This window comes from Brachionichthys hirsutus, chromosome 10, assembly GCF_040956055.1.
Source record: "Brachionichthys hirsutus isolate HB-005 chromosome 10, CSIRO-AGI_Bhir_v1, whole genome shotgun sequence".
In the NCBI taxonomy this organism is placed as follows: domain Eukaryota; kingdom Metazoa; phylum Chordata; class Actinopteri; order Lophiiformes; family Brachionichthyidae; genus Brachionichthys; species Brachionichthys hirsutus.
In genome coordinates, this window is record NC_090906.1 from 1,252,157 (window position 1) to 1,273,788 (window position 21,632).

The 21,632-nt window shown below is 49.6% G+C and overlaps 3 protein-coding genes and 11 non-coding genes across 14 annotated transcripts; 6 read left to right on the top strand and 8 right to left on the bottom strand.

The window, feature by feature from the left end:
• Window positions 1-1,330: 1,330 nt before the first annotated feature.
• On the top strand, window positions 1,331-3,257 carry orai2 (ORAI calcium release-activated calcium modulator 2). The gene is made up of 3 exons (XM_068744711.1): window positions 1,331-1,356; window positions 1,993-2,227; window positions 2,563-3,257. Exons 2-3 carry the CDS (start codon window positions 2,072-2,074, stop codon window positions 3,142-3,144), a joined length of 738 nt encoding a protein of 245 aa, XP_068600812.1. The 5' UTR covers window positions 1,331-1,356; window positions 1,993-2,071; the 3' UTR covers window positions 3,145-3,257.
• Window positions 3,258-6,811: 3,554 nt separating this feature from the next.
• On the bottom strand, window positions 6,812-14,820 carry bckdk (branched chain ketoacid dehydrogenase kinase). Its single transcript, XM_068744693.1, has 11 exons — window positions 14,501-14,820; window positions 12,658-12,726; window positions 12,456-12,566; window positions 10,693-10,740; window positions 10,182-10,301; window positions 9,357-9,455; window positions 8,982-9,055; window positions 8,425-8,553; window positions 8,031-8,120; window positions 7,460-7,615; window positions 6,812-7,374 (listed from the first exon to the last, which is right to left on the bottom strand). Exons 1-11 carry the CDS (start codon window positions 14,720-14,722, stop codon window positions 7,230-7,232), a joined length of 1,263 nt encoding a protein of 420 aa, XP_068600794.1. The 5' UTR covers window positions 14,723-14,820; the 3' UTR covers window positions 6,812-7,229.
• Window positions 14,821-15,033: 213 nt separating this feature from the next.
• On the top strand, window positions 15,034-15,841 carry smim8 (small integral membrane protein 8). Its single transcript, XM_068744868.1, has 2 exons — window positions 15,034-15,305; window positions 15,510-15,841. Exons 1-2 carry the CDS (start codon window positions 15,177-15,179, stop codon window positions 15,666-15,668), a joined length of 288 nt encoding a protein of 95 aa, XP_068600969.1. The 5' UTR covers window positions 15,034-15,176; the 3' UTR covers window positions 15,669-15,841.
• Window positions 15,842-16,163: 322 nt separating this feature from the next.
• trnav-cac (transfer RNA valine (anticodon CAC)) lies at window positions 16,164-16,236 on the bottom strand. Its single transcript has one exon. It is a non-coding gene; the product is annotated as a tRNA-Val (tRNA).
• A 588-nt stretch (window positions 16,237-16,824) lies between these two features.
• trnav-cac (transfer RNA valine (anticodon CAC)) lies at window positions 16,825-16,897 on the bottom strand. Its single transcript has one exon. It is a non-coding gene; the product is annotated as a tRNA-Val (tRNA).
• A 202-nt stretch (window positions 16,898-17,099) lies between these two features.
• On the top strand, window positions 17,100-17,172 carry trnav-aac (transfer RNA valine (anticodon AAC)). The gene has a single exon. It is a non-coding gene; the product is annotated as a tRNA-Val (tRNA).
• Window positions 17,173-17,409: 237 nt separating this feature from the next.
• trnav-cac (transfer RNA valine (anticodon CAC)) lies at window positions 17,410-17,482 on the bottom strand. The gene has a single exon. It is a non-coding gene; the product is annotated as a tRNA-Val (tRNA).
• A 202-nt stretch (window positions 17,483-17,684) lies between these two features.
• trnav-aac (transfer RNA valine (anticodon AAC)) lies at window positions 17,685-17,757 on the top strand. The gene has a single exon. It is a non-coding gene; the product is annotated as a tRNA-Val (tRNA).
• A 220-nt stretch (window positions 17,758-17,977) lies between these two features.
• Window positions 17,978-18,050, bottom strand: trnal-caa (transfer RNA leucine (anticodon CAA)). Its single transcript has one exon. It is a non-coding gene; the product is annotated as a tRNA-Leu (tRNA).
• A 2,097-nt stretch (window positions 18,051-20,147) lies between these two features.
• Window positions 20,148-20,220, bottom strand: trnav-cac (transfer RNA valine (anticodon CAC)). The gene has a single exon. It is a non-coding gene; the product is annotated as a tRNA-Val (tRNA).
• Window positions 20,221-20,422: 202 nt separating this feature from the next.
• On the top strand, window positions 20,423-20,495 carry trnav-aac (transfer RNA valine (anticodon AAC)). The gene has a single exon. It is a non-coding gene; the product is annotated as a tRNA-Val (tRNA).
• Window positions 20,496-20,714: 219 nt separating this feature from the next.
• On the bottom strand, window positions 20,715-20,787 carry trnav-cac (transfer RNA valine (anticodon CAC)). Its single transcript has one exon. It is a non-coding gene; the product is annotated as a tRNA-Val (tRNA).
• A 202-nt stretch (window positions 20,788-20,989) lies between these two features.
• trnav-aac (transfer RNA valine (anticodon AAC)) lies at window positions 20,990-21,062 on the top strand. Its single transcript has one exon. It is a non-coding gene; the product is annotated as a tRNA-Val (tRNA).
• Window positions 21,063-21,281: 219 nt separating this feature from the next.
• Window positions 21,282-21,354, bottom strand: trnav-cac (transfer RNA valine (anticodon CAC)). Its single transcript has one exon. It is a non-coding gene; the product is annotated as a tRNA-Val (tRNA).
• Between the last annotated feature and the right edge of the window lie 278 nt (window positions 21,355-21,632).

The following is a 21,632-nucleotide window of genomic DNA, read 5'->3' on the forward strand; positions in this document are numbered from 1 at the left end:
TGATGCGTACAAACTCAGCAATATATTCACAATGAATGTTATGTAGCTCCACCCCCAATCCTTAAACCACACCCCTCACTGTGCAGACGGAGATGCAGACGGTTGCTCGTATGTAGAGCTTTATGAATCAAGTTTCTGCATCCGAACTACAATTTATTTTCTTCATTTTTTAATAAGTAACATTTTTGTACTGAGAAATTAAAAAGAAACTGTCGCCCGGTTTTAAATGTGGACGGTAAAATGCGATCGAGGTAGATCTTTTAGACCATTGTGTGTGTCCAGCGTCCAAACAATTTGAAAAAAAAAAAGAAAAAAAAGGAGAAAACCATGTTGTTTGAAGTGTGTATGTCCGTCGAGACGTCGAACCCGAGCTGATGAAGCCGCTGTTAAACTGTTGAAGCCCGCCATTAATGAAACGCTGTGGATCCTGCGAGGAGGCCGGACCGAATCTTCAGCAACATCCGCCCAGCGGTTTCTGGGTTTTGTTTATTCCAAGTTCTGGTCCGGTCCGTTCCCTCACACTGATGTGGCTGGATGGGACGGGGTTTGTTTTTTTGTCCCGCCGTCTGTCTTTCGAGGTGAAGTGTATCATGGTGTCTTATTCTTGGTTCCGTTGTCCATCTTTATTTTGATCTTTTTTAAGTAAAAGAAATTTCAAATTGGAATTTGTTAAGTCCTTTTTTTTTATTATTGAGATAATTATGACTTAGTATCTCATAATTATGAGTTTGTTGAGATAGCAACATACGGTTTTGTTTTTTCATGTGGCGGAAACGGGCTTCCGTAGATAAGAATGATTGTTAAAAAAAAAAAAAAAAAACAAAGCCACGCAGCAATTCCTTTTCTCTATCCATGGATTATACACCCACACCCCAGCAGAGGGCGCCAGAGCTTTTGGTCCCTCAGCCCGGTCAAACAGGGGGGGGAAACCCCGTGATACGATGAGAAGGAAGAAGAGGACCAGTTGAATATAACTCACAAGTTGTTATAAAATAAAAATGTGACAGCGTGATGAGCTAATGCAACCTGCCACAGTGACGCGCCAGGTCTCGGAATGCCCCTGCTGGTCGGGCTACATATTTGTGCTTTTATTTTGAAGGCAACACACCCAACCGGAAGCCATTGCTCAACAACTATTTCCTGCACCTTCCACAAGCTTCCGGTTTAAAGACAGACCGATCCCCGTGAGGAGGAAGCGCATCACCCCGGAACCCGGGGGCTCTGGGCATCCTGCGTGTTCTGACCCGGTGGGTTTGACGAACGCAACCGAAGAAAGCGGAAGTTGTTCGACCAAAACAGTCGGAGGGTCCGTTCGATTCTTGTTCTGTGCGGTTCGGGGGGCGCTTCCTGTGACAGGTAAGATGAAGGCTGTTAGCATAGCGCCAGGGTTTAGACAGGCTAGCAATGCTAGCCGAAGTTAGCCGACGTTAGCTAGCAGCGGGACTTTTCACCGCGAGCTGAAACGAACCTGAGCTGGAACCCGACACCGTTCCCGGTTCATGTCAAAGTTAGCACAAAGTTAGCATCCCCGCTGAAACGTCGGTTAAATTGACACCGGCGAGCTTTCTGTTAGCTTAACTCGGTAAACGGATCCGGTGTTCTAAATATACTTGGAGGCATTAAGATACGTTGGCTCGGCGCTGACTGGGGGGACTCTGTGCTGGCTGGGGGGGACTAGGCGCTGACTGGGACGACTCGGCGCTGACTGGGACGCCTCGGCGCTGACTGGGGGGACTAGGCGCTGGCTGGGAGGACTCGGTGCTGACTGGGGGAATCGGCGCTGACTGGGGGGGACTGTTCAAAATAAATAAAGATGATCATCACACTGGAGGTTTAGATTAGATCTTTGGTGGGGATACTGAGAGAAGCTTTTCACCATTTTCCCACGAGGGGGCGCTGTTGTTCAGCTCAGACGGAGGCTGCGTCTGCAGGCAGGATCATTGCAGCATCACCTCTGCTGCCACCCCTTCCCTTTTATGACCCCCCCTCCAGGTGCCATGAGCAGCGAGCTGAACGTTCCCCTGGGTTCTCCGGCCCCGGGGCCGCCGACCGGGCTCCGGACGGCGGCGGGATGGACTACAGGGACTGGGTGCGGCGCAGCTACCTGGAGCTGGTCAGCTCCAACCACCACTCGGTGCAGGCCCTGTCCTGGAGGAAGCTCTACCTGAGCCGGGCCAAGCTGAAGGCCTCCAGCCGGACCTCGGCGCTGCTGTCTGGGTTTGCAATGGTCAGAAGGGTCCGTCTTTAGAACCGGCTTCAGAGCATCAAACCAGCGGCTGGTTTTCAACTTCCTGTTTGTGTTTTTAAAGACGCAAACGGCGGCGATAAATCGTGACTCGATGATTAAAGGCGTCGGTCCTGAAACGTCTGAGCGTCTTTAAAGAGTTCAGAGATGATGGCTGCAACAACAGGAAGTGAAGCGGCAGCAACGGCCCCGGTTGCGTTTGGCGTTGGCGTTGGCGTTGGCGTTGGCGTTGGCGTTGGCGTTGGCGTTGGCGTTGACGTGATGTGACGTCACGCGCGCGTGCTAACCGCTAACCTCCCTCTGCGTGCGTGTCCCAGGTGGCCATGGTGGAGGTGGAGCTCGACATGCAGTACAGCTACCCTCGCGTTCTCCTCGTCGCCTTCAGCGTCTGCACCACCGTCCTGGTGGCCGTGCACCTGTTCGCCCTGCTGATCAGCACCTGCATCCTGCCCAACGTGGAGGCCGTCAGCAACATCCACAACCTGAACTCGGTGAGCGCGTCGCCCCACGAGCGCATGCACCCCTACATCGAGCTGGCCTGGGGCTTCTCCACGGCGCTGGGCATCCTGCTGTTCTTGGCCGAGGTGGTGCTCCTCTGCTGGATCAAGTTCCTTCCCGTCGACTCCGGCGGGGTCAGGAAGGCGCCGGTCCGCTGCCCCGCCAACGCCACGGACGCGGGCCGGCCCACGCCGCCGCCGCCCCAGAACAGCGGCTGGCAGGCGGCGCTGGCCTCCACCATCATCATGGTCCCGGTGGGGGTGATCTTCCTGGTGTTCACGGTTCACTTCTACCGCTCTCTGGTTCGCCACAAGACGGAGCGTCACCACCAAGAGATCGAAGAGCTGCACAAGATCAAGGTGCAGCTGGACGGCCACGAGCGAGGCCTCCACAACGTGTGACCACTTCCTGCCGTGTTTATCCTCTATTTATCCCTTCTGGTGTTTGTTTCGGTGAGCCTGGAGGCTCCAGCGCTCCGACAGGCTAGCCGGTCAGACCGATTATTTGTAGCTCACCGGCACTCGTCTGTTGATGTCTGAAGGGTTTACAGGAGGGCCGTTCTGTTTAACGGGCCGTCTTCGTCTTCGGGTCGACAAGTCGCACGTTTTAAATCCCCAGAACCCCTCAGAGGAGAGCGACTCAAACGGATTGATTTTGGTAAAGAGCGGCCACAACTTTACCAAACGCTGCGAGCTGTAACGCTACGAGCTGCAACGCTACAAGCTGCAACGCTACGAGCCGCAATGCTACGAGCTGTAACGCTGCAACGCTACGAGCTGCAATGCTACGAGCTGTAACACTGCAACGCTACGAGCTGCAATGCTACGAGCTGCAACGCTGCGAGCTGCAACGCTACAAGCTGTAACGCTGCAACGCTATGAGCTGCAACGCTACGAGCTGTAACGCTACGAGCTGCAATGCTACGAGCTGCAACGCTATGAGCTACGAGCTGCAACGCTACGATCTGCAACGCTACGAGCTGCAACGCTACGAGCTGTAACGCTACGAGCTGCAACGCTACAAGCTGCAACGCTACGAGCCGCAATGCTACGAGCTGTAACGCTGCAACGCTACGAGCCGCAATGCTACGAGCTGTAACGCTGCAACGCTACGAGCTGCAATGCTACGAGCTGCAACGCTGCGAGCTGCAACGCTACAAGCTGTAACGCTGCAACGCTATGAGCTGCAACGCTACGAGCTGTAACGCTACGAGCTGCAATGCTACGAGCTGCAACGCTATGAGCTACGAGCTGCAACGCTACGAGCTGCAACGCTACGAGCTGCAACGCTACGAGCTGTAACGCTACGAGCTGCAACGCTACGAGCTGCAACGCTGCGAGATGTAGCGCTGCACGCTGCGACGCTACAACCTACCTGTAACGCTCTAACTAGGAAGTTGTCTGAGATCTTTTTGTGCATGTTTACAGAGAAAGAAGCTAAAGCTTCTTCTTTTAATATTTACAAACCCAAATTTCTGCAAATGTTTAACGTCAAAGGATTCAATAAGGGATATGAACGAGATGCCGATATGTTGTTGAGGGCATGAAGCTTAAATGCTGGTTTTTGGTGCGTCGTTTCCACTCGCCACGCCGCCTGAAGGCGTTTCTATGTTGCGTCTTAAGTCTTTTTTTTTTTACAGAATCAGATAAACTTCGAATGCGTCGCCATTTTCTTCCTTTGTGCTACGTTTGTATTGTCTTTTTACGAACACCGTTGAGCCTGTGTGACCGCCGTCGGGCCTCGAGTCGATGCTACTCAAATTGCTTAACTTAATGTTTTGAGTCGTCTTAGACTATTTGCCTTTTATGAACTGCTGTTAAGCAACATTAACAAATGTTTGCTGGTGGATTAAATCGGTGTGACGGTTCACTGCGGGTTTAGTTGAAAGGGGACTTATCAGAGTTGGCTTCTGCTTCTAGGATCTTAAAGTTCGTCACTGTTTTTAAAAAGAGAAATGCACCATCCTGTTATCACATTCCAAAATAACAGGTCCGACCAAAGTGTTGCTCAGTCCGGAGATATCGGTCGTGCTGACCCTCGCATCAGAGAGTATCACGCCCTGTCTGGGATTTTGTGTCAGAGGCCATGAATCCTGTGTGAGAAGGTGGAATTCACATCCTGCAACAGACTTTCACAATAAAAGCAAGTATTAAAAGTTTCCATTGTCTCCTGTGGGTCTCGAGGACAAGTCACAATAAGGTTTCTCATTAAAGGGACATCCGTAAATACAATTAAATTATCTTCACATTCGTGGAAGCTTTTCTGGGTGATCAAGCATCTGGAAAAGAGTTTCGTAACATTTTGGGGTGTGAAATTTAGCGGAGTGGGGGGGGGACTAAATTATGTTTGTTTCTTGTGATTTTATGGATTCTTATTCATCAAATAGAAAAAGATGGAATCATCATCTTCCACCACTTATCCTAGGCCAGTTTTCCTTCTACACTTTTGGGCTCGGAAAAAGGAAAACGCCTTGTATTTCACTTCTGACTTTTGGGTTGCTGCAGTAACACACAGCGGCAGACAGAGGGCGCTGCCTCGACACTGCGGCTGAGACAGCTGACAGAGTGACGTTGGATCTGACTTTGCGCTGATTGGTCAGCCTTATTGTAAACAAACTATCGTGGAAGCAAACTATGCGTGCGACAAACAGCGGTCTGCGGTCAGCACTCACGTCGCAGATAATTAATCCTTCAGGGGCCGAAAAGGAACATCAGTCGGCAGGTAAATATTTAATGTTTTGTTGCTGTGACGAGGTCGGTAGAAGGTCATTTGTCTGCATGCTCGGTTGTGAGTTTTGCAACTGAGACCGAGTTGGTTTTCAGTTTAGCTTCTCTTCCATAAGGATTCACTCTAATCGTAAAGTAAGGAAGCTGCAACCCCCAAATAACCTGCATATAAACCCGTCATGTTTAAACATGACAATAAATATATCTGCAACACCAGGAAACAGTATTTAATATTTACTGCAGATTCCTTAAATGTATAAATATTTTTAATATCCGTGAATGAAGGACAGAACACAGTCGGGATTAAAGTAAAATTTAATGTTCACAGATTCCTGAACGCAAAAGAATAACAGATACATTTGAGTTGAAGAGACGGAGCGCTGAGTGGCAGCACTTTGATCAGTAACATGACACCAATGTTTTTTCCACTGGAGATGATGTCGGAACATTTTTTTATTTCTCTTTGCAAAAGTGACAAAAACAGAAACCTGGCAGCCCAAACGTGGCTCCTCCCCTTCAGAGACTGTAATGGCTGGTTAAATACCGTTCAGGCTGCTTTTACGTCTGCTTTCAGGCCTTCAGGGGACAAAAGCTATTTTTCATGCCTCAAAAAAGCCGAGCTGCTGAATCAAAGTTTTACAAAACGCCTTCAACCTTTCAGGATAAGGGGATCGCTGATCGACCGACGTGGACGTTAGAGCGGCGCCTGGCCGCCCCCCCCCCCCAACCCCCTTGACATGCACGAGCTACATATAGACTACATCCTCCACTATACACACATAATGATGAACACACACGGCCTCTGGATGGGATCTGGATCAGGTTCAAATATAGTCTATGGAAAACTAAATCACATTTCATGTGAAGCGGTGACTTCAAGTCTACCACAGAAATCACGTCATAATCTCTTGTCTTTTAAATAAAGGTCATTATTTCTTTGCCCGCATGGCAAACGGAATTGTTTGTGTGGTTCTTGAGCATTTAAAAAAAGAATCAGACAGTCTAACAACTAACTAGTAACAACTAACCAGCAGGTTTGAGTCTGAGTGAAAGTGGAGCCAGTCTGTGTGAAGCCGCGAAGGCAACAAAAGAAACGAAACGGCGTCCCAGTAAGGCCACGAACACGGCGCGTTCTCCCAGCGGAACGAGGAACCCGTGAGGTTTAATGAGGTTCAGGCGGTTTCTGCTGCCTTAATCAGAAATCGAAAATGCGACGCTAACGAGGTTTAGAATGAACACGCGATCAATACCGGATGCGTGGCGTACGCAGCTTTGTGAAGTGGGCGGAGCTTTGACGGGGCTGCTGAGGGGGGGCTGCTGAGGGGGGGGGGGTCCGCTGTGTCTGAAGCTCCAGAAAAACGTCCGTTCCTTTTATTGAGGCAAACGTCTTTAGAACTGAAGCTCTGGTTATTTCTTGTTCCTCTCCTTCGCTTCCACGGTAACAATCGATTTCAGTTGTGAACAGAACTTTTAAAAAATCCAAGCGTCGCATGGCGCTTAAAAAAAGTCGCGACGACGCGCCACAGCGTACGAAACACGGAAGGGCATCGGAGAAAAAAAAAAAAAAAGGAGATGTCAGCGTGAGAGCCGACGTAGCTTATAATCGGTCAGTGGGACGACAGGAAACAAACGGGGGGGGAGGGGGACCGGAGTGTCTGACGGATCGGCGTCCTGTTGCCCGCGCCGGCCTTCCTCGTGGGCGAGCCGTCGGTACTTACAAGGCCCGATTCCGAGCTGGGAATCCACCAACGGGGGGCGCTCTACACTCTGAAGCTCTCTCCTTTGCCGTCGATGTGGCGCAGGCGCAGGTAGACGTCCGTGCCGATGCCCTGCATGGACTGGATGGACAGGGAGCCGCCCAGGTACTCGGCGTAGGCCCTGGACGTCGGCAGGCCGAAGCCGAACCTGCCGCACGCAGAGGAAGCAGCCGTCACGCCGGGCGCGGTCGATGGAAATGAAAGGCGTTTGCGGTCGGGACGCGAGACGCTACCCGTGCATGGGGTTGGAGTGGTTCCCGCTGTTGGTGATCGTGTTGAAGATGTTGCTCATGCGGGGGTCCTGAGCGCTCTCCTCCGCCGTGCTGAAGTGGTAATCCATCACGTGGTCGAGGAGGCCGTGAGGGATGCCGCCGCCGCGGTCGGAAATCCTGAAAGAGGAAGGAAACGCTTCAGCTGGTCCGATGGGTGAAGTCATGAATGTGGCGTTTAGGGCCGATGGGTGAACTGATAAATGTGGCGTTTAGGGCCGATGGGTGAACTCATGAATGTGGCGTTTAGGTCCGATGGGTGAACTCGTGAATGTGGCGTTTAGATGGGTGAACTCGTGAATGTGGCGTTTAGGTCCGATGGGTGAACTCGTGAATGTGGCGTTTAGGTCCGATGGGTGAACTCGTGAATGTGGCGTTTAGGGCCGATGGGTGAACTCGTGAATGTGGCGTTTAGGGCCGATGGGTGAACTCGTGAATGTGGCGTTTAGGGCCGATGGGTGAACTCATGAATGTGGCGTTTAGCGGAACTGCAGGAACCGGGCGTGGCCGGTCAGCGACAGGTCAGGCCGCTCACCTGATAACGAAGTCGATGTCGTTATTGGCGATGGTGACGACCACGTCGGGCACGTTGTACGGCGTATCCAGATGACTTTCCATGGTGGCCCTGAGGGGACAAAACAGGATGCAACAAACGGGCAACGCTCTCCAAACTCAAAACACGGTGGGAACCGCAGAAAGTTGTAAATTAGAAAACGGATTTTGATGGAAATATTCAAGGCGTTCATCCGGAGTCAACAGCTGACTGATTACTTGTTATTGATTTGTCCGTGATTGAGCAGAAAATAACAAGTTCAGGAACATTATGAACAGCCTCAGTCTCGTCTCGGCCGCGCCGTCTGTTTCTGCTCGATGGAGACTCGTTGGACTCAAACGCCCGCGGATCAGTGGCGAGCGCGTGGGAACGCTACCTCATGGCATTCTTGAGGAGCTCAGGCAGGATGTAGTCCAGAGGCAGCGGGATGAAGGGGAAGCGAGCGGCGACGTGTCCGTTGATCCGCACTCTGGGAGCGTTCCCGTACTGATGCTCGCACAGACGCCTGAGGAACAAACCAGCAGCGCTTACAGTCATCCACAGCCACGCTGCGAGGCTAGGCTAGGCTAGGCTAGGCTTAATACAGCTAAACAGCATGAACTTCCTCGATAGCCAACCCTTCCGGAGCGGCTCTGGTTCCGGAGTCACTGGGTTCCGGTTTGGGTCGACGCCCATCCACAGATTATCGTTCACACGTAATTCCCTCCCCCCCCCCGAGTCGTCGATTTCCCAGAATTTGATCTTTACGCATTTCGAACTTTTCCCAGAACTCTGTAAAACTCGTCGCCTTCAAAAAAAACAAAGGTCGTTTGATAAGATCACAAAAAAGAATCGTGCCCGATCCGCAGCGCCGTTTGTTCCTGCCGCCGTTATCAGCTGACCTCTGTAACCGCCAGTCAGAAAGTCAACGGACCGTGAATAAATAACGCTCACCTGGCGAAGTCCACCCACTTCTCGATGATTTTTTTGGGAGAGAGGCGTCTGCAGATGATCCCGACGAAATCCGGCTGAAACGGAAACAGAAACATCAGAGCCTATCACGACGTCGCGTTTGCTCCTCCTCCTCCATCCCGCAGCTCCTCCTCTTTATTTATGGCGGATTCATTTTTCCCCGCGTTGAGCTGCAAGATACTGAAATGGAATTTTTCTCTTCAACTCTCCTCAATGGGAACTTGTGTTTGAACATTATGATGTCATCAGAAACTTGACTGACAGGCAGGTAAACCAATCAACCGATCATCAGAGGAGCAGCGGCATCTGACGTCCGGGTCCCAGCACAGACAAAGGTCAAAGGTCAGTCGTACGTACGTTCTCTTCGTGGAGGGCAAGATGGTGTGTGGCCAACATTCGGATTCCCAGGCGGGAGCAGAGCGTCGTGTCCAGGAAGTTCCGAAGGATCGTTTCATCCTGCAGTGAGGAAAGGAAACGTCCGTTTCACGAAACGGTGACGCCTCGACAGCGGGCGCCTCGACAGCGAACGCCTCGACAGCGGGCGCCTCGACAGCGGGCGCCTCGACAGCGAGCGCCTCGACAGCGAGCGCCTCGACAGCGGGCGCCTCGACAGCGAACGCCTCGACAGCGGGCGCCTCGAGACACGCGGACGCCTCGACAGCGGGCGCCTCGACAGCGAACGCCTCGACAGCGAACGCCTCGACAGCGAGCGCCTCGACAGCGAGCGCCTCGACAGCGAGCGCCTCGACAGCGAGCGCCTCGACAGCGAACGCCTCGACAGCGAGCGCCTCGACAGCGAACGCCTCGACAGCGAGCGCCTCGACAGCGAACGCCTCGACAGCGAGCGCCTCGACAGCGAGCGCCTCGACAGCGAGCGCTCTGAGACACGAGCAAACCCGCCAGCAAAATGTTGCTCTGAGATACGAGCTACTTCCAATTTTTAGCCGCCAGAACGTATTAAATTGTTTTCAGTTATTCTATATGGGAAAAATGTATTTGAGTTACGAGTCAGTCCAGGAACGAGTTATACTCGCATGTCCAGGTATTACTGTATACACAACAGCAGTACAAAAAATATACAGGCAAACTTCAAATAAAGAGAAATCTACATGAAAAACAATGGGAGATTGGAGGAACCGTGGCTTCAGATGGCGCCGGCGGTTTCGGGGGTGTGGCTAATACCTGGATGTGTTTGCGACACTCCTTGAAGCCCTGAGCCAGCCGGGTGACCACGTCTTTGTGGTCGTCCAGCAGCTGCTGCACCAGCTTGCAGAAACGAGCGTCCGCCTCCTGATCGTTGATCTGAGGAACAGACACGCCGTCGATTCGGGACATACGTCACTGCTCCTCTTCATCATCGTCGTTATTCATCATCATCCCTCAATTACGGAATTTCATTCAGACTAGATCAGAAATGTCAGGATGTGCACTAAGGGGTTTTATTGTGCGTGCGTGTGTGTGTGTGCGTGTGCGTGTGTGTGTGCGTGTGTGTGTGTGTGCGTGTGTGCGTGTGCGTGTGTGTGTGCGTGTGCGTGTGTGCGTGTGTGTGTGTGCGTGTGCGTGTGTGTGCGTGTGCGCGTGTGTGTGTGCGTGTGTGTGTGTGTGCGTGTGTGTGTGTGTGTGCGTGCGTGCGTGTGTGTGCGTGTGCGCGTGTGTGTGTGCGTGTGTGTGTGTGTGTGTGCGTAACACTCACCGGGGGGAAGTCACTGACCACGTGATAGGCTCTGATGTACAGTTCATGCTGCAAGGAGGGACAGAAGCTAGCGTTAGCCGGGCGTTGTGCAACAGTCTATCCAATCACAGAGCATTGAGCGCAGCGCCGGCCCCTGATTGGACCCCACAGCCCCTCAGAAACGGAGATAGCCATCCCTCCAGATCAACCCCCCCCCTTTTTTGTCCACCTACGTTTTACATAATGTGTCTTTTTAATTTGTTATTTTGCATCTGTGGAGTAATTTATTTTAATTTTATTTGTATTGTTAAATGTCGATGATTTATGTACGAAGGACTTTCAACGGAAACAAGACCGCAAAGGCAAAGAAATGCTCCTCTTAGACAGGATGTTTGACTGTACTTGTACTGTAATACATGCTGCTGTGTGACTGTACTTGTACTGTAATACATGCTACTGTTTGACTGTACTTGTACTGTAATACATGCTACTGTGTGACTGTATTTGTACTGTAATACATGCTACTGTGTGACTGTATTTGTACTGTAATACATGCTACTGTTTGACTGTATTTGTACTGTAATACATGCTACTGTGTGACTGTACTTGTACTCTAACATTCTATCTAATAAATATATTCATCATCATTACAGCAGTAATGAATGTGATCTGTCCCAAACAGCTAGTTTTTAGATGAAAGCCTCCTTCAGTCATTGTGTTCAAGGAGCAACACTGTCCTCGTGCGCAAACACACACACACACACACAAACACACACATAATTGTGCTTATGTAATCTGCAGAGAAAGAAAGAGGAATCTGGGTGAAAGTTCATGCACAGAGAGAGAGAGAGAGAGAGAGAGAGAGAGAGAGAGAGAGGCCGGAATCCCTCACGGCGTGTTAAAACCATGAGCCCGACAGCGCTGCGTGCAAACGGCGAACAGCTGCCGTGGATTTCAGAGAATCTCAAGCGATGTGTGATTCCAGGAAGAGGCCCCGACTCCGGGGAAGCAACCTCCCATAAAGGAGTTGAAACCAGGACATCCGCTGAGAAAGGGGAACGTCGTCATTCCGAACAACCGGGAACTTTACTGCAGCCGAGGAAAGATCTATTTATAGGGAACCGGAGGACACGTCCCCTCGTACGATATGTTTATGTTTACGTTTGTGCATCATGGATGTCGATTCCTCAATCCACGATTCTAGCCGGTCTTTCCATTCGGCTTCAAGGAATGTCTTTTTCCGGGCTTCCAGCCCACAAACAAACAAACGGTCGCGCACGTGGCTTTAATCGGGAAAAATGGAGAACGCCGTCGCTCTCAGAGCCGAGCGTAGCGTTCCCACGACAACAAACAAACAAACAAAGGGACACAAGGCTGGTTCCTCTTATTCGACAGTGAAGCGTGAGGAGATTCCCTACCCAGCATGCCCTGCTCTCTCGCGTCAGTGACCCCGACGCTGAGGGTTGCGTCTGCTGGCAGCCACGTTAGATTGTGTTCTGACAACAGAGGCGGCGTTCGGGTTCGCCGTCCTCCGCTGCAGACAGAGACACGTCTGAGCCCGGAGCAAAGACGCGTCGAACGTGGACGCCAACGTCAGACCCGTTTGTTTTTGAACCGACTCGTAACCCACGCCGCTCCTTTCAGACGTTGCTCCGCCTCCTCGCGCTGTGAACGAAAGACGCGGCAGGACCTCGAGGGCAGCACTTCCTCCCTCCCTCGGGTATCGCCCTCCCGTCTCGGACGCCCCCGGGGGCAGCGCCGCCGTGTGCGGATTGAGTCCTTACCACTTGCAGAATGGTGGGGTTGCAGCCAACGATGAAGGGCAAACTCCGGAAGCCTTTGATGCGATGGGCGATTCGCACAGGCAGCTCCTTGTGGAGGTACTTGGCACTGCTCTGAGACCGCACACAGGGAGAGACAGCAGGGAAAGGGTTAAATCGTTCCACACGGACTGGACCGCCGTTTCCATGCGGCTGAAATATTCACCAGGATGTGGTGTCCATCGGGAGACTTCCCAGAATACAGCAGGGTCGCTAGGGTCAGTCGCATCGAGGCCTGGGGAGGCAAGAACATGTACGATGAGTCACGGACAGGTCACGGACAGGTCACGGACGGGTCACAGGCAGGTCACGGACAGGTCACGGGCAGGTCACGGACGGGTCACAGGCAGGTCACGGACAGGTCACGGGCGGGTCACGGACAGGTCACGGACGGGTCACAGGCAGGTCACGGACAGGTCACGGACAGGTCACGGACGGGTCACAGGCAGGTCACGCAACCCTCCTCTGGTAAAACAGTCCGTATTCAACAAACGCCGGCTGCCCCTAGAAAAAGAGTTTAATACGTGACCTTTGAACCCAAACGAACGCAGATTCTCCTCTGAACGGAGCCTCGTTTGAAGGCATCAACAATCGAAACAAGAAAATTGATTCTGAATGTGCCGAATGGCGTGAACAGACGGAGGCGCCGGCGCCTCCAGCGCTCGGGTCAATAGTGGCACTCTGGGCTGACCCTCATTTGACTGAAAGATGAGATCGCAAATCAATTAGAACCTGATCTTTGTTTGCTCAACGTAACTGGAGTTGGACCGGCATGCCATAATATCCCCCCCCCCCCCCCGGATTATGGACGACTACTACAATGTTCATTTAACACATTCTCTTTCGTTATTCGTTTTATTGGACGTTTTCCACCACTTTGATTCTCGTTGCGGTTTTTAACAGCCACCGTTCATCATTCCAGCCGGTTGCTGTAAATGTTCAGGCTGGTTTTCTTTGAACGACTGCTGACGAGGCGTCCCAAGACACAAACGGATCAGCAGCAGCAGCAGACCCTGCAGAAGATCGAGGTTCCCTCCCCAGGAAGCTACAGTCCTGCAGCGTTTTATTTTTGACACGCAGCTGCAACGTCCGTCCCGATTTCACTCTGAAGAAACACGTGTGACGTTCGTTCCTCCGGAGGAGCTCACCACAACGGGAAGAAGGGAAACCGTAAGGCCTCGTAAAAACGAAACAGGGAAAATGGGAAGAAGGATAAAAATAAAAAAAAAGGTTTTCCAACGCCCCATGTCTGACCGCAACTTAAACACAAGTAACCCTTCAGTTAGTGCATCCTGAGCATTAAACTAGTTAAACTAGTTAAAGTGTTGCCACAACAAGACTGACTGACGCATTTGTGTTTAAATACACACAATTACACGTTGATGATGTTAAATTATAATTTAATTCAGGAGGAGATAGCACATGTTCCTGCAGCTGGGCACAATGGGCCGAATAACCAGTTTCAGCTGGTTGTTTAAAGACTCATCACAAATCTGCTGCCGGAAAACCTCCAGAGTCAAAGCAGAGACTACAAAACAAAGATCTCAGCGTGCTGCGTTCAGGGCCCGCAGTAAAACAGTGGTCGGAACCGCAGCGTGGCAGAGATGGAGAATTGGGCTCATTAAAAATGAGGAAAGCTGCACAGCGTGAACATAATACGAAAGTAACGTCACAGACCGTAAAAGTAACTTAGCTTACGTTTATGGGTTTTAACTTTTCCGCTAAAGACAAATCCTTTGGTTTATTGTTGACGACGTGTATTTATTTATTTATTGACGCCAGATTTTCACCAAGATGGAGATAGAAGATAATTCATTTTCTCCCGTGGTCTACAGTAGAAACGGGGGGGGGGCAGGGGGGGGGTCGTATTTACCATCGTCTCACTGTGATTGAACGCAACAGAAACCTCGCTAACGCTATCGTGCTAGCTAGCATACGTCACCGCCGCTGCGTTCAGGACGCGTTCAGAAAGGCACGTCGACAAAAACAACAAAAACTACAATTCTTACCTTTTCGGCCGAAACGTCAATGGCGGACTGGTTGTAGAATGACGTCACCGTTTTCGACCGCTCTCGGGCCAACTCCGCAAAGCCCTGCATCGAGGACGTTGACCGGAATCGGTTGCTCGTTGTGGTGATGAGGGCCACCGGGAGGCTGCCGAGCCTCGCCGCGGCCCCGCGGGTCGCACTGCTCAGCATCTCCGCCGCTTTAACCGTCAATACCGGACGCATAAGGGAGACGGAGCCGCGTGCGAACCGGGGCGGCCCTGTCCCGGTACAAGCTCTGAATGCTAGCGTTGAGTACCCATTCAGATCCTGGTTTAATGGAGCACAAAGGCACGTATCTGCAGTAGAGGAAGGGTACCGGAGGGCTCCGTGCCTATTGGTCAGCGAGAGAGAGAGCCGTGACAGATCAACCAATCAGCTTAGCATGGGCGGGGCGAGCCCCCATCAGGAGCGACCCCGGGTGACGCTTTGTTCCAAACAGCGGTATGTCCCTCCAATGGCCACCGGGGTCGCTGTTTCCAGTCAGTGAGGACTTCCCCATTCTTCCGCGCTTCTCGTCGTTGTCTGTAGAACATGGCTGCGCCCTGGTGATAGCATAGCGGTTTGTTTTTGTTTTTGTTTTTTAGAGCTATTGATATGTAATTTTATCGAAAGCGGTTGTCCGTATATTTGACCGGATATGTCAGATAAAGAAGTTGGGAAAGGGAAGAAGATTCCCGGTGGGAAAGGTTTCAGGACACCCGGGCTGAGCAACGTACAGACGACCTCACTGTTCCGGGCCGTGAACCCTGAGCTCTTCATAAAACCCGTAAGAATCATAACGTGCTGTCTGTTTGGGGAAACTAGCATAGCAGTTAGCCTTTCTGTGGATATGCAGCGTGGACTGCTTTAAAACGTGCCTTCTAGCTAGTGGCGTTGTTGTTGTGCTAACTTCAAGCCAGACGTGTTTTCCTTCATGCATTTTTACAATCGGATCTTTCACATTCCACCGGAAATGCTGTGCTTGTTGCAGAATAAACCGGTGATGGTGTTCGGGCTGGTGGCCATCACCTTGTGCGTGGGCTACCTGGGCTACATGCACGCGGTGAAAGAGAATGGCCAGCAGCTGTACGAGGCCGTCGACAGCGAAGGAGAGAAATACACGAGGAGGAAGACTTCCAAATGGGACTGATGACGCTGTGTGTGTGTGTGTGTGTGTGTGTGTGTGTGTGTGTGTGTGTGTGTGTGTGTGTGTGTGTGTGAATTAAAACTTGACTGGATAGAAACAGATTTCTCTTTGGGCACCGGCTGTATCGTATCTGTTAATCCATCAAGCACTTTCACTCTAAATAAAACGGTGTGATCAATCAGCACGATGCTTTCCTTTCGTATAACTATAAATTGAAGGTTTTGGACTCTTTGAAGACGTTACTTTGAGCTTTAGGTCACAGTGGGCGTGACTCTCCTGCAACAGACTGAGTAGTCGAAAGTAAATAACTATACTGATAACTATTGTTCCTTCCCTCTAATTTTTCGTGTGTCTGAGCAAACACACAAACTCCCTGAGCAGACCCTCGGACAAATTTTAGCAGCAGGTCGACAAAAAGGAAAAATGGAATTCCAAATGTCGCCTTAAACACATTTGGAATTCCACAGCATCTCTTCCAAATATCGTCATAAACTACAATGTTTCCGCCAGGTTTCGAACCAGGGACCTTTCGCGTGTGAGGCGAACGTGATAACCACTACACCACGGAAACCACTGTGGGGAATAGCTGTGGGGTTCATTAACTAAATATGCGTTATAATACCTTAATATTTGTTTCAGAATCAGCTACTTATCACCGGTAACCGACACGACTTCTCCCCGCAGCGCCACAGCCCAGCGCGGAGCGGAGAATCAGCTGATCGGCAGCGCGATAGTTTCTCATTCCGTTGTTCTGAACTGATCCGGAGACTTTACGGATCCCCAGCGACTTTGTGTTTGTTAAAAACGACTAGCGTTGTGTAACGTTTATGATTTGGGCCAGAACTAAATGAGCTTCCCTCCTTGAATGAGCAGCCGTCTGGCGCACTCAAAAAAAAAAAACATGGGAGAGGGCGGGACTTCCCCTTCTACTTTGTCCAATCGACGAGCCCTTTTCAGCCACGCGACGTTGTTCCGAAAGTTTGTTCCATGAAGATATCACAGTGTGAACGCAGACCTTTCAACGAATTATAAATGCAAAAATTTGCTCCCAGAGGAACCGAGTCCTCTTGGCGCAGTGTGAACGGACCCTTAATCCATGTCGCCTTGAACACATTTGGAATTCCACAGCATCTCTTCCAAATATCGTCATAAACTATAATGTTTCCGCCCGGTTTCGAACCGGGGACCTTTCGCGTGTGAGGCAAACGTGATAACCACTACACCACGGAAACCACTGTAGAGCAGTAAACATGTAAAGCTGAAAGCGGGTCCAAATAGACAAAGTCAGACTTTGACATACAGACAAACCAGTGAAGGAATAAATAATTCACAATGTAAAGTGTCTTCAAGTGTCCAGAAAAGCACTATATAAAACCAATGTAGTATTATTATAAACTAGTACTCACAAGCTGTTATTTTTAGCTTGTTTTTGTGGTTTCCGTAGTGTAGTGGTTATCACGTTCGTCTAACACACGAAAGGTCCTCGGTTCGAAACCGGGCGGAAACATGCTGGATCCCAGTCCGCAACGTCCTTAAGCTCCTCCAGTTCTACAAGTAGGTCCGGAGGAGAAACGCACGGAACCCGGACAAGTTCCGGTCTGGGCGGGGGAGTTCACACGGCATCACAAGGATGTCTTGGAACATTTTTAAAAAGGTGGGATGAAATGAATTTACTTAATCCATGTCGCCTTGAAGCCATTTGGAATTCCACAGCATCTCTTCCAAATATCGTCATAAACTATAATGTTTCCGCCAGGTTTCGAACCAGGGACCTTTCGCGTGTGAGGCGAACGTGATAACCACTACACCACGGAAACCACTGTGGGGGAATAAACATGTAAAGCCGAAAGCGGGTCCAAATAGACAAAGTCAGACTTTGACATACAGACAAACCAGTGAAGGAATAAATAATTCACAATGTAAAGTGTCTTCAAGTGTCCAGAAAAGCACTATATAAAACCAATGTAGTATTATTATAAACTAGTACTCACAAGCTGTTATTTTTAGCTTGTTTTTGCGGTTTCAGTAGTGTAGTGGTTATCACGTTCGTCTAACGCACGAAAGGTCCTCGGTTCGAAACCGGGCGGAAACATGCTGGATCCCAGTCCACAACGTTCTTAAGCTTTTTCAGTTCTACAAATGGGTCCGGAGGAGGAACGCTCGGAATCCAGATGAGTTCCGGTCTGGACGGAGAGTGTGTCTTGGAATTTCTTTTTGAAAAGGTGGGATTAAATTAATTTACTTAATCCATGTCTCCTTGAACCCATTTGGAATTCCACAGGATCTCTTCCAAATATCATCATAAACTGTAATATTTCCACCCGGTTTCAAACCAGGGACCTTTTGCACTTGAGGCGAACGTGATAACCACTACACCACGGAAACCGCTGCGGGGCAATAAACATGTAAAGCTGAAAGCGGGCCCAAATAGACAAAGTCAGACTTTGTGATCTGCAGTGAGAGCAGGTAGAGGAGAATTCATAGAAGTGGAGGTCTGCTCTCGAAAAGAGAAGAATGAAGGTGAAAACAGAGTACCGTATTCTCACGACCACCAGCCGCACCTGGTTATAAAGCGCAACATCAATGAACACGTCTTTTTTTCATACAAAAGGCGCACCGGGTTTCAAGGCACAGCAAGAAGTGGCCGAGATCAAGCTGCTGAGGTTCTCCTTGGGAATGACCAGGTTGGACATTGAAGGTTAGACATTTTGAAAATAAGGACAGAGAAACCAGACGTGAATGAATGAATGCTTTATTTCAAACATGCTATTAAGAAAGTCAAATAGAAAAACAAACAAACCGAAAATAATGATAATAGTCAAGATAACAGGTTGACCCTGTAAGGCTTCTCGCCTGTGTGAATTCTCACGTGTTCTATCCAGTGTATATTTCTTGTAAAAGCTTTGCTTCATGTTGTGCAAACAAATGGTCTCTCTTCTGTTCTTTTTGCTGTGTGATTGAAGTGTGGCCTCAAATTCAACATCCTCTTCACATGTCTCTCTTCTCTTCACTTTTCATGTGCCTTGTCAGATGACCACTATATCTGAAATGTTTCCCACATGTTTTACAACTGTAAGGTTTCTCATCTGTGTGGATTCTCATGTGTTCTATACAGGCTCCATTACTTGTAAAAGCTTTGCTACATGTTGTGCAAACAAATGGTCTCACTTTTCTGTCCTTTCTGCTGTGTGATTGAAGTGTGGCCTCAAATTCAATATTCTCTTCTCTTATCATGGCTTGTAGCTGCATGACAGCTGTTAGAGAACAGCAGCTGATCAATGTCTGCTGCTCCTACCAAAACGGGCCATAGTTTGCCCATGCCTGGCCTCACACACGAAAGGTCCTCGGTTCGAAGCTGGGCGGAAACATGCTGAATCCCAGTCCACAACGTTCTTAAGCTTTTTCAGTTCTACAAATAGGTCCGGAGGAGAAACATACGGAACCCAGACGAGTTCCGGTCTGGACGGAGTCAGACATCATCAGGGTGTCTTGGAACATTTTTAAAAAAGGTGGGATTAAATGAATTTACTTAGGGTGCGTTCACACTGCCGCTGTTTGCTCCCTTTTAAATGGACCAGAGTTCCTTTCCTCGAATAATCCGCTCCGTTTGGGCCAGTGGTTTACTTAGGGTGCGTTCACACTGCCGCTGTTTGCTCCCTTTTAAATGGACCAGAGTTCCTTTCCTCGAATAATCCGCTCCGTTTGGGCCAGTGGGAACGCGCATCCGGACTCGGGAGAGGATCAAAAAAGTCCGCCTGAAAACGAGGGTCTCGGTCCCTTTCGGCGGAGCAAAGGACGGAGCAACATACGTAGTGACGCTCTACGCGGTGCGTCACCGGAAGAGGAAGTACAGCGGGCATTCCAAGCTGCTCCAAAAAAAAATAAAAGTGGCGAAATATGTACAGCTGTGTGTAGATTTCATTAACTAAATATGCGTTATAATACCTTAATATTTGTTTCAGAATCAGCTACTTATCACCGGTAACCGACACGACTTCTCCCCGCAGCGCCACAGCCCAGCGCGGATCGGAGAATCAGCTGATCGGCAGCGCGATAGTTTCTCATTCCGTTGTTCTGAACTGATCCGGAGACTTTACGGATCCCCAGCGACTTTGTGTTTGTTAAAAACGACTAGCGTTGTGTAACGTTTATGATTTGGGCCAGAACTAAATGAGCTTCCCTCCTTGAATGAGCAGCCGTCTGGCGCACTCAAAAAAAAAAAACATGGGAGAGGGCGGGACTTCCCCTTCTACTTTGTCCAATCGACGAGCCCTTTTCAGCCACGCGACGTTGTTCCGAAAGTTTGTTCCATGAAGATATCACAGTGTGAACGCAGACCTTTCAACGAATTATAAATGCAAAAATTTGCTCCCAGAGGAACCGAGTCCTCTTGGCGCAGTGTGAACGGACCCTTAATCCATGTCGCCTTGAACACATTTGGAATTCCACAGCATCTCTTCCAAATATCGTCATAAACTATAATGCTTCCGCCAGGTTTCGAACCAGGGACCTTTCGCGTGTGAGGCAAACGTGATAACCACTACACTACGGAAACCACTGTAGAGCAGCAAACATGTAAAGCTGAAAGCGGGTCCAAATAGACAAAGTCAGACTTTGACATACAGACAAACCAGTGAAGGAATAAATAATTCACAATGTAAAGTGTCTTCAAGTGTCCAGAAAAGCACTATATAAAACCAATGTAGTATTATTATAAACTAGTACTCACAAGCTGTTATTTTTAGCTTGTTGTTGTGGTTTCCGTAGTGTAGTGGTTATCACGTTCGTCTAACACACGAAAGGTCCTCGGTTCGAAACCGGGCGGAAACATGCTGGATCCCAGTCCGCAACGTTCTTAAGCTTTTTCAGTTCTACAAATGGGTCCGGAGGAGGAACGCTCGGAATCCAGATGAGTTCCGGTCTGGACGGAGAGTGTGTCTTGGAATTTCTTTTTGAAAAGGTGGGATTAAATTAATTTACTTAATCCATGTCTCCTTGAACCATTTGGAATTCGACAGCATCTCTTCCAAATATCATCATAAACTATAACGTTTCCGCCCGGTTTCAAACCAGGGACCTTTCGCGTGTGAGGCAAACGTGATAACCACTACACTACGGAAACCACTGTAGAGCAGCAAACATGTAAAGCTGAAAGCGGGTCCAAATAGACAAAGTCAGACTTTGACATACAGACAAACCAGTGAAGGAATAAATAATTCACAATGTAAAGTGTCTTCAAGTGTCCAGAAAAGCACTATATAAAACCAATGTAGTATTATTATAAACTAGTACTCACAAGCTGTTATTTTTAGCTTGTTGTTGTGGTTTCCGTAGTGTAGTGGTTATCACGTTCGTCTAACACACGAAAGGTCCTCGGTTCGAAACCGGGCGGAAACATGCTGGATCCCAGTCCGCAACGTTCTTAAGCTTTTTCAGTTCTACAAATGGGTCCGGAGGAGGAACGCTCGGAATCCAGATGAGTTCCGGTCTGGACGGAGAGTGTGTCTTGGAATTTCTTTTTGAAAAGGTGGGATTAAATTAATTTACTTAATCCATGTCTCCTTGAACCATTTGGAATTCGACAGCATCTCTTCCAAATATCATCATAAACTATAACGTTTCCGCCCGGTTTCAAACCAGGGACCTTTCGCGTGTGAGGCAAACGTGATAACCACTACACTACGGAAACAGCCGCAGCGCAATAAACATGTAAAGCTGAAAGCGGGTCCAAATAGACAAAGTCAGACTTTGTGATCTGCAGTGAGAGCAGGTAGAGGAGAATTCATAGAAGTGGAGGTCTGCTCTCGAAAAGAGAAGAATGAAGGTGAAAACAGAGTACCGTATTTTCACGACCACAAGCCGCACCTGGTTATAAAGCGCAACATCAATGAACACGTCTTTTTTCATACAAAAGGCGCACCGGGTTTCAAGGCACAGCAAGAAGTGGCCGAGATCAAGCTGCTGAGG

Bases quoted from the DNA above. Each gene is read 5' to 3' on its own strand.
- smim8 (XM_068744868.1), top strand. From the start codon at position 15,177: ATGTCAGATAAAGAAGTTGGGAAAGGGAAGAAGATTCCCGGTGGGAAA. The intron at 15,306-15,509 runs GTAAGAATCATA...TGCTTGTTGCAG, and splicing joins CTGAGCTCTTCATAAAACCC to AATAAACCGGTGATGGTGTT.
- orai2 (XM_068744711.1), top strand. From the start codon at position 2,072: ATGGACTACAGGGACTGGGTGCGGCGCAGCTACCTGGAGCTGGTCAGC. The intron at 2,228-2,562 runs GTCAGAAGGGTC...TGCGTGTCCCAG, and splicing joins TGCTGTCTGGGTTTGCAATG to GTGGCCATGGTGGAGGTGGA.
- bckdk (XM_068744693.1), bottom strand. From the start codon at position 14,722: ATGCGTCCGGTATTGACGGTTAAAGCGGCGGAGATGCTGAGCAGTGCG. The intron at 12,727-14,500 runs GTAAGAATTGTA...TTGCCTCCCCAG, and splicing joins TTGACGTTTCGGCCGAAAAG to GCCTCGATGCGACTGACCCT. The intron at 8,121-8,424 runs GTAGCGTTCCCA...TTGTCCCCTCAG, and splicing joins CTCCTCAAGAATGCCATGAG to GGCCACCATGGAAAGTCATC.